Source organism: Pinus tabuliformis, chromosome J (genome assembly GCF_031772625.1).
Source record: "Pinus tabuliformis cultivar Carrire ecotype Pingquan chromosome J, CPIR1, whole genome shotgun sequence".
Lineage (NCBI taxonomy): Eukaryota > Viridiplantae > Streptophyta > Pinopsida > Pinales > Pinaceae > Pinus > Pinus tabuliformis.
Window position 1 is genome coordinate 407,007,731 of NC_142295.1, and position 11,107 is coordinate 407,018,837.

The 11,107-nt window shown below is 37.0% G+C and overlaps 1 protein-coding gene across 2 annotated transcripts; it reads right to left on the reverse strand.

The window, feature by feature from the left end:
• Positions 1-450: 450 nt before the first annotated feature.
• LOC149227546 (pentatricopeptide repeat-containing protein At1g20230-like) lies at positions 451-3,547 on the reverse strand. Of its 2 annotated transcripts, XM_089377813.1 has the most exons (2): positions 2,868-3,544; positions 451-2,643 (listed from the first exon to the last, which is right to left on the reverse strand). In XM_089377813.1, the coding sequence occupies exons 1-2, from the start codon at positions 2,955-2,957 to the stop codon at positions 790-792; spliced, it is 1,944 nt and encodes a 647-aa protein (XP_089233939.1). In that variant the 5' UTR covers positions 2,958-3,544; the 3' UTR covers positions 451-789. The 2 variants fall into 2 exon arrangements, with proteins under 2 accessions (XP_089233939.1, XP_089233938.1); XM_089377812.1 differs by having other exon boundaries at positions 451-3,547.
• Positions 3,548-11,107: the final 7,560 nt, after the last annotated feature.

An 11,107-nucleotide genomic window follows, 5' to 3' on the forward strand; every position in this document is an offset into this window, starting at 1 on the left:
AATGTTTTAAATAGAGATAAACTCGTTTAATTTGAATTGATATTAATGCACATACATATTTTTTATCTTTTACTTGAGGTTAACAGTGAAACATTTCTTTTGATATTTAATTTTATTAATCGAGTATGGAATTACACATATTCTTCATACTAAGCTGCAGAAAATGCCTCTTGATGCAAAGATGACAGAATTCTTTCTTCACTGTGTCAATAGCTCAGTTAGCTTAGACTGGTAGTTGCTGGTTTGGACATGATCAGAAGTTGAGACAGATCATCCATTCCTCAACTAGTCTCCCAAATGGATAATGGTTAAAATCATCTTGTCCACTAATTCAATAATTATATTATTATCATCTCATCCCTAAAGTAACCAAATGTTTAACCAACGAATGTTAGATCTTAGGGAAATAGATATGGTGAGGATTCAGATGAATTTTGATGCACCGGCATATCTATATAACTATTATTTATGGCCTTGCCAATGGTGCTGTCTCATGATGTTCCTGATTAAACGATTGCATCATCGAATTATTACTCAACTATAACACCTTAGACCTCAAAAACTGGAATTCAAGAGTAAAGATAGTGATCGCCCAGTTACATGAATATGGCTTGCTTATTTTTATTGCTACAATTGATTTTATCACCAGTAATCTCCACAAGAACACAGTCCATCTCTGAAATGATGGAAGCGGTTCGCATCTCTCACAATAATTTCTCGCCAAATAGCTTTGGAGATGAACTTTATGACATTATGGCAGTCACCGCAGACTTGCTACAATTGATTTTATCACCAGTAATCTCCACAAGAACACAGTCCGTCTCTGAAATGATGGAAGCGGTTAGCATCTCTCACAATAATTTCTCGGCCAACAGCTTTGGAGATGAACTTTATAACATTATGGCAGTCACCACAGACACGAAGATTTTTAGTAATCTGGATGGGCATTTTGGTGAATGTATTAATAAGCCCAAAAGCAAGGGCAAGTTTCTCAGTGTGGCCACAAAGGATATATTCCTTATCCTCCTGCTCCACATCATAGAGAACAAAGTCAATTTTAGGAATATAACCTATATCCTTCATCTGGTTATTAAAGCTCTCCAACAATGCATTAATTTCCTCTTTTTGAGGATGTGACGAGGCCCCTACGACAAATGTATGGAGTTTGTTATTAATTTCAATCCAGCTGCATCCTGGACTTTTCTTCAATCCCCTGCATTTCATTTTGATTCTAACATTTGCCACATCATTCCACCTGCCAGCCTCAGCATATATGTTTGAAAGAAGAACATAATAACCAGTATCTTCAGGCTCTAAATCCAAGAGATATTTGGCCACAGACTCTCCTAAAACAATATTGTGATGAACTCTGCAAGCACCAAGCAAAGCCCCCCATACCTCAACCCCTGGTTCTATTGGCATGTTCTTGATAAAGTCGTGTGCCTTTTCCAAACAGCCAGCACGGCCAAAAAGGTCAACCATGCAAGCATAATGCTCCATCCTAGGTACAATCTCAACATCATGGATCATCTGGGCAAAGTATTGCTGACCTTTATCTACTAGCCCCGCATGGCTGCATGCACAGAGAACAGCAACAAAGGTAATTTCGTCTGGTTTCATGCCTATCTGTTGCATTTGTTCAAAAAGTCCTAGGGCTTCCTTGCCAAGACCATGCATTCCATACCCCACCATCATGGCATTCCATGACACTACATCCCTTTCGGACATCATGTCAAACACTCTGCATGCGCTGCCGATCCTCCCACATTTGCAATACATATCTAGGAGGGCACTGCCCACAAACACGCTTGACTCAAAATGCCTTCTCATTATTTGACCGTGAATCTGCTTGCCTTGTTGTAGAGATGCCAAAGAGGAGCATGCAGGGAGCACACTTGCCATGGTGATTGAATCTGGTTTCACTCCAGCCAGTTGCATTTCACAAACGAGTTTTAGAGCCTCGTTAGCATATCCATTCTGTGCATACCCTGCAATCATCGTATTCCACGTTACCAAATTTGCCTTGACCCTTGCCTCTTGCATTTGATGGAAGAGTTTCATAGCATCATTGCAATTTCCATTCAGACAGTAACCTGCAATTATTGAATTCCATGAGACTACATTTCTTTCCGACATTTTGTCAAACACACGACGTGCCAAGTCTATACTACCACATTTGGCATACGTATCAACGAGAGAGCTGGCCACAAAGACATCTAAATGAAATCCACTTTTGAGTGCATATTCATGTATTTCTTTTCCTTTTTCAAGAGCTGATAATTGGGCACAGGCCGGAAGAATACTCACAATGGTCACCAAATTAGGTTTCATGCCTATTTGCTGCATTTGTTGAAAGAGTTCCAAGGCTTCATCAGCATACCCTTTCTGTGCATACCCTGCAATCATAGACGTCCAGGAGACCACATCTCTTTGAGACATTCTGTCAAACACCTGGCGTGCAAGCTCTACTTCTCCACATTTTGCATACATGTCTGTGAGAGCGCTCGCCACAAAAGCATCCGACTCGAGTCCACATTTCAAAATATCGTCATGGACGCGCCTGCCCTGCTCGGTAACTAGCAGGCCAACACACGCCTTGAGAATAAATGGAAAAGTGAACCTGTCTGGTTCAACGCCTGCCCTCTGCATTTGGTAATAGAGTGTGAGGGCATCATTGCAGTAGCCATGCATAACACAACATCTTATCATAATATTCCATGAGAAAACACTTCCTTTATGCATTTTGTCAAACAATTGGCGTGTTTCCATAAAACTACCGCAGTTAGCATACATGCTCAGAAGCTGAATATCAACAAAGGCATTTAGTTCCAAACCAATTAGGAGGATGCGGGCGTGAAGTCTCTTACCTTCTGCAAAGGCTTTCGTTTTGTTGCAGGCGTGCAAAAGAGAAGCATAAGTACCAGAGTCCACAGGAATGCGGAGCTCGTCCATATCATGCAAAGTCACCAATGCCTCTTTCAAACGACCTTCTCGGCACAGCGAGTCAATGATAGGTACTTCCATGCCGCTCTCGATTTTGGGATTTGAATCCATTTTTATGCACTGAGCAAGTTGTTTGACGGTTGTTGTTGAAATGGTTTTGGTGAATATTTCAGTTGTATTGTTATGAAGCAGCCGCAGCCTCATCTCCCTGATGGGAAATTACAGAAACAAATGGTAGCTAACGATAATAATGATGACTTCCATGCTATGGCTGAAATTACACGGAATCCATGAATGAAAAATGGACGGGTGACGGAGAACTCGTTTCAGTGCGTCGAACATATATGTTGATCGTTTTTTCTAACATTGATATTAATATTTCACTGCACCTTAAAATTTCTCAAATTTTGGGGTTCCCTACCTACAATCTAAGATTTAAACAGGGTGAAAATAATAATTTTTAAAGATCTTATCCAATTTTAAATCGAATTCCGTAATAAGAAAATTGGATTCGACAACCAGGAAGAAATTTGCTACAACATTAAACCGTTCCAAGCATACTGTCCCATTCTTCTTCGTGTGATGTTTTAGTGGTGTTTTTCAATTTGACTTATTATATTTTTTCCGATTTACAGGTCCAAGTAGTTGGATGTACTTCTACTGTTATAGTGTCTTAGTCTCTCATAAATTAGAACAGGCAGTTACCCATTCACCATGTGGTTAAAATAATAATAATTATAAGCGTTTTACTTCATATGTTAATGTTTTATATTAAATTTAATGGATTATCATAGGAAATAAAAGAGTTTACATTTCATAATTATGTTATATGTAATATCTTAAAAGAGCGGTGGGATATCAAAAAATGGGAATAAATTTTGGTGAAGGATTTTTTTTATTAGGTTAAAGTTTGTAACTTTTAGGTTTTTCCTATCCTATTAAAGTTTGTAGCTTTTTCTATTTATATTAAAATTTTAGAAATAATTTAATTTATGAATTGATTGGTTATATTAAAGAGTGGTTAAATATGTTATGGTTAAGATATAATTTAGACACTCAAAACATTTATGGTTATAAAGATTGAACTTTGTATGGGGTGTGTATAACCATACACAATAAACTATGTAGAATTGTGAGTTAAATCATAACAATAACATAAAGAAATCCAATTAAATAGTTGATACACTCTAAATAGTATGTTAACTAAAAGGAAAAGGAAAAGTCAAACACACAAACACATACTTGGATGAAAGATAATTGATAAAGAATCATTAAATGTGCTATGATTAAGGTATAACACAGGCACTCAAAACACTCATCGTTACAAGGATTCAACCTTTAGTAATGGGGTGCATAACCATACACAATAAACAATGTAAATTGTGACCTAAAACTGACAATAATGTAAAGGAATCCAATCAATTGGTTGATATACTCTAAGTAGTGGTTTAACTAAAAAGAAAAGAGTCAAACACTAAATACAAATACTTGGTTGTTAGATGATCGATAAAGAGGCTTCTAATGCAATCTAATAAAAAGAAGTAGATACAAACCTTTCACCTGATTACCTTCTACTTGTGCAATCGAGTATAAATAACTAAGTACATTTGTAGGCTACACTACTTGGATCCACAAGTTGATTCCAACTTGGAGCAGATTCTAACTTGGAGCACAACTCAAAATTTACATTGTTTTAGATTACTTTTTACTACATGTTGACATAAGTAAGTGTGGTACAAGGAAGCTAGTGGCACATTTAATGTAATGCACTCAATCTATTAGCAAGAAATAGGGGCATGTAGGGCTTCCTACCTAAGTATTCAATCTAGACTAACACTATCCATGTCCAAAGGTTGCTTCATCCTAAAGCATAATGCACTTGCCACTATCTAGGTGAATGCATGAACTATTGATCTAAACTAAGCTAAATATTTTGTGTAGTCACTAAGCTATAAAACTTGATTGTGACTTGAGTGTTGTTAATATAAAGGTTGTGATGGTTTTCTAAGTTGAAGAGTTGTGTTGGATGGAACATCGTGCTTGAAGATCAATTTTTAAATGATTTGTTTCAACACTAAGTATTCTAAATTTTGTAATGAAAGAGTAGTATTTTGTGGTGCAAAGAAAGTGCTAAGAGATATTTATTGGACATAATGTCTTCCAATCTAGAGCTGGCACATGACAACAAGAGATTATTGAACTGAAATCTACAAGTACCAAATAAACTAAGGCAACATTGATCAAATCTTGACATGGCTTATGAAAATGATGGACTCTACAAAGTTATATCATTAGCATGTATCTACATTGATTCAAAGAAAAGCATGGAACAAAGGACTTTTGACCATCCATCCTAATTTGAAATATTTTGATCTCTAGAATGAAATCAATGAAAACTACTAAAGTCAACATTGTAAACAATATTCATCTGCTCATAGAACCCAAAAAAAGAAGACAAATGTACATTGATGAAGGAACTACTTCTAAAATGTTGTTCATGAAATGTTTGTCGCTACTCACAAATCATTGTAGTCATCAAACTAAGCTAGGGAAGGTTGGGGGAGGCATAAATGTAGCTAATGTATTTTCATAGGAATTTGTATTGATGCTCCAATGTTAAGGTGTGAATGACCTTCTATTAAAGTTAGTTCTCCACACACTAGTAGAAAATGAGAAATGTTAAGTGACCAAACTAAAAATGACTAACATAAATGACTAATTTAGTCCCCGGTTAAAATATACGACTAGCTAATAAGTAATACAACTAAAAATGACTAATTTGGTCTAGGAACCAAAATATGACTACCTAACAAGTACTATAGTAATACAAATCAATTGTTTATATTAATCATTTTAATTGTATCATTTTCGCAATTTAAACTTACAAGTGATATAGAATTCAAAAGTTGTTATAGATTCAATGAAATGTTATATTTCCTTAAACATTTTTTCATTCTTACAGAGTATATATGTAACACCCTCCTCCCACATCCACCAAAGTAATCATCCCAACTGAGGAAGTAATCATCCCAACTGAGGTAAACATGAGACGAGGGGCTACTATGATTAGATTCGACCTCCTAGGTGACCTTAAGGAAGTGGAATCGATGGAACATCACACACAGTCATCCAACATTATCAACAGAACCCTCAAAAGACAAGTCAACGTCCACTCAAACAGCCTATCCCTGGGTCCTACTATTGTTTTAGACCTCTGAGGCCATAATCGCTCTCATGCTATGGGTAAGGGAGTGACTAGAGACCTAAATTCACTCTCACAGGCTGCATGTCAACAACTGTGGACCAAACTTGCTAGTTTTGTGCCAATAACCCGGGATTTAAGCCACATTTTTAGGCCCAGAGCCCAGATCACTGCCCAAAATGGAATGAAAGCTTGAAATCAATAAAAGTACAGGGAAATAATGATGCAAAAGCAATAATCTCAACAAGACCTTAACCAGAACCCTACTAGCCATGATAGGCATTTCGTCAAACATATCATCGACATGTAACTTACAGGTGTAAACAACAAAATTAAGTGTCGGGATCTCATACTTATCTGGGAATTGCTATAAACCATTATTCCCTCATGTCATTTGTTGTATATTCATCTATTAGGTCATAGACACAAATTCATTCATATACAAGTAAAAACATGCTGAGAGCCATACATAGTTGTTGTCACAAAATGTACATATAACCAACATAATAGAAACATAAATACCATAAACATATCGGTCATCAAAATCCACATATACATCAATACATTTGCACGTGGAAATCAAGGGAATGAATATCTCATTAATGAATGCAATAAACCAACTGGAGATGGGACTACAATGTTCCACCTGACCATAGAATGGTTGAGCCAAATCTCTCTTCAGCCATTCACCCCAGTGCCATATTCCAAGCGTTAATGTGGGATCCAAACCAAAAGAACTCAACCAGAGCATACCGAGGCTAAACCACCTCACCCTCATCAATAGAAACTAGGCTTTACCATAATCCATCCCAGATCACTAGGCCAACATAGTGAACACATCATAACAGGCTTTACCGTGATCTCCACCTGATCACTAGGCCAAACAAACATGGATGTCGTCGGGTTTCTCCACCTACACTGTAAGGAATTTTCATGTCTCCTAGTCTCTTAGGCTTTATCGCAATCCAAACCCAGATCACTAGGCCCTAAACCGAGACCCATTCTCTAGGCTTTACTGCATATCCCAAAACCGAGATTACTAGGCCCAACAGAGAGAAAACCACCTCTAGGCTTTACCATATATCCTACCACTCACCGGAAAGGATTCCTAGGCCATACGATGCAACACAAAATCTGGCTTTACCATAACCCACAGTCTGGTTCAGGGGTGGGCCATGTGTTCTATCATTTCGGAGATCCACCTCACTCAGCTTCGAAATCATTTGGCAATCCAGCTCAAACAAACCTGAGAACCCCATCACACCATGGTTATCAAGAAATGGCAAGGCTAGTCTGAAAACACTGTCACATTTGGCAAAACCCATGTCATGATAGAAAATAACCACATGCAATACCATGCATGCTAGATCTAGCAAGGGAAATACACATGCAAGTCAATACCTGCAATGAATCCTGATGTAGCTGCTTGATCCTACCTTTCTGTGCTTGATCCTTGATTCCTCTTTCCTTCTTTGCCTTTCTTGCTCCAATGCCAAAGTACTCCAAGAAAAACCTAAGTATCCAAGAGTATGAGAGAGAGATAATAATGAGAGTGCTCCAAAACTGAATTTCCAAAAGGTTACCAACTGATCCTCATAAGCATTTTTATGAATGAGGCCTATATTTTCTTCATTTTCCATTATTTTCCTCCTCAAATGCAACCTGTGATCTTTCACCTCCTTTTTCTCCTAATTTCCATTATTTTCATAAATAATTGCGCCAAAAATGTCATTTTGCCTTTTCAAATCCTTAGCCATTGCCTTTGCCAATTTCCTTCGCCATAAACAACCAAATGAACACCCCCTAGGATGTCTTTCCCAACATTCATCTTGGAATAAGTGTCTTATTCATCTGTGGCTATTGTTTTTTAACTTTTATTCATGGAATTTTCACTAGGGCTGTTATAATATAAGTGAGCATATAATCATCATATACCATAGTCATAAATCATATGCATAATAAAACTAGAAAAAAATAATTATACTTATCCTTTAATCAATCCTTAGCTTCTACCTTTGCTTTTATTTTGTACACACTCCGAATCGATTGCCACACCAGACAAACACCCAGTGCCTTCTCCTCAACCATGTGCACATACCCATAGTATGCATCACACACATATGACTACACACGTCTTACAACACCATGCAATACATGCATCTACACCAGTACAACATGTACCATATGTACAAAGTACCACTTGTACACTGCAACCACCTACACAACCTGTGCACATCATCACATGTACACGGAACCACCTGCACAACGTGTACACAACGCCACATGTACAGAGCACCATTGTACAACGTGTACATAATACCACATGTACACAGTACCAGACGCATGACATTTATGCGACAGCATATGTACACATCGCCACATGCACGACATGTACACAACACCACCTGCACACATCGCCACTTGTACAACATGTACATAGCACCACATGTACACAACACCACTTGTACAATCATGTTCACATCACCATATGTACATAGTGCCACATGTACACCATGCACATAACACCACCTATACATAGCACCACATATCCAACATGTACATAGCATCATCTGTACACAACACCGCTTATGCAATATCCACACAACACTACATGCACATAACATCACATGTGCAACATGTGCAACATGTGCACAACAATAGTACCACACATACAAAACCATTTTGTCTTTACCAAGCAACCTTGCTTCCAGTGTCTTATCCATTCTTGTCCCACAATGTCACAAACCACACTACTTTCATTTCACTATTGTATCCCTCGGTATAACTTGTCCATAACATAGACATAACATAATCACATAATATCAACTCATAACCATATGATATTGGCCTTGTATATTTGTCATGACTACTCTTCTTAATCGATTCTTCATAAGGCCAGGAACCTCTTCATGACATTCACCTGCGTAAGAAATCATTCCTCCACAAGGACGATTCTTGATTACCCTATCAAACAGTGACATAGATACATGGACACATACATACATATATATAGACATTAGTATAAAACAATCATGGTCCCATCAGATAAAGACATGCGTACACACATATATATACATATAAATGTTAACGTTAATAATCACGATCCATGATGACCATGTCAAACATGACATAGATACACACCTACATGTATATATATATATAAACATGTATATATATATATAAACATCAGCATAATCATGATCATAACATAATTACCAGATATCAAGGTCAAGGTTAAGAGAACTTCCTTTATTCATGCACAACATGCATGACATTGAGAACAATAGTTCCCAACATAGCCAAGGCATCCAACACCTCAGATCCATTTACTTTACCTTTTCTGGTTACCTTTCTCATGTTTTTGCTTCCACCATCCATTTACCATAATGAACCCAACCAATCCAACCGATTGTCATAATCTTACCTTACGTTGCGCTTACTCATGCACAAAGCTTCATCTAAGTTTTACATTACCTGTTGGGTACCACATAGCTCTCCCGAACTCCATTAAATTTCCTCTTTCTTGACCAATTACGAAGACTCAAAACATAAAAAGAAACCCAAGAAAAAACAAGAAGAAAACCATGGAAAACCAGCAAAAATACGACATTGGGAACAAAGTGGCATAGCTATGCACTAGACACACGTAAAACTGAAAATCAAGCGCAACAATCGCAAAAGAACAAGACTAGCCAAAGACACCATGACTCAATCCCCATGGTTCACAAGAAAAGCTCGACTTGAGCCTCCTTCAAGATTTCATGGCAATTTCTCTTTCCATGCAACTCCTTGCATCACACTGTCATAGACACATAACTGTCAGTGTATAAATAAATATAGAAATACACCACTTACCTTATCTTGATGTGCCACAAACATTTCTTGCAACTGAACACTTCCACGACATCTCTCAAGGGACTCCAATCCCCTTGATAGATCCACCTCTAGCTAATGTACTTGTCAAGTACATGTTCGTGATTCTAGAACATATCCACATAATGTCAAACAAAATCAAGGTTAAGAAGACTTCCTGTATGTAAAGCACTCATTCATTTGGAATTAGGGTTTCCAAACATAGCCAAAGGAATTCTTGTCCAATTCCTTCCTTTTACCTTTTTACTTGGTTGTAATCGAGGCTTACTAGTACTATCACATCACCCAACTGTTAGTTATATAAGCACTTCAATTGTTACTTTGTCACGCTAATAACAAGCATGTTTCTCTACAACTTGCTCACATGTGTCAGTCTCATGTTCTAAAGATCAAAATAATCATATCTAAAAATTTTAAATCAACCTTTACCAAGACTAACAATTGTGTCATAATCCATAGTCAACTCATAGTCCTTAGACACAATGCTACAACTATCACCTACTATACTCAAGTACATATCAACTATCTCAACATATATGTGTTAGTACAATCATCTTAAAACAAAATCATTTGAACACATACTCATATTATGCAATTCATCAAACATTCAACTAACTTGCAACATACCATGTTAAATAAATTAACTAGATGACATAATCAAATAGTCAAGCACCAAATATACGACATAAGCAAACTTGTACCTTACTGTATCTTAGGGGAGGCTATCTTGTTTGCACAATCAAGCTAGTTAGCATGATATAACTTCTCAACACATCAGCTTAAACATAAATAAGATCATGCTATCCATAACAATCACTAACTAACATGTTCACATCCTAACTCATAAACAATTATCATTTATGCATAGCAATCACATATGTATGATTGGTCTAGATTAGTACGACACCAAATCACAAATATGTTGGCTCATACTTGAATATCGCAACCATAACCATCTGCATAGGCTAATCTAGGTTAACACAATACATATAACATCAAGATCTTCAATGCAATGAACATAACCATCATGCATATGGCCAATCCAAATTACAACATCAAGATCTCAATGATATAACCTCGATCATCAAT

Bases quoted from the DNA above. Each gene is read 5' to 3' on its own strand.
- LOC149227546 (XM_089377812.1), bottom strand. From the start codon at position 3,147: ATGAGGCTGCGGCTGCTTCATAACAATACAACTGAAATATTCACCAAA.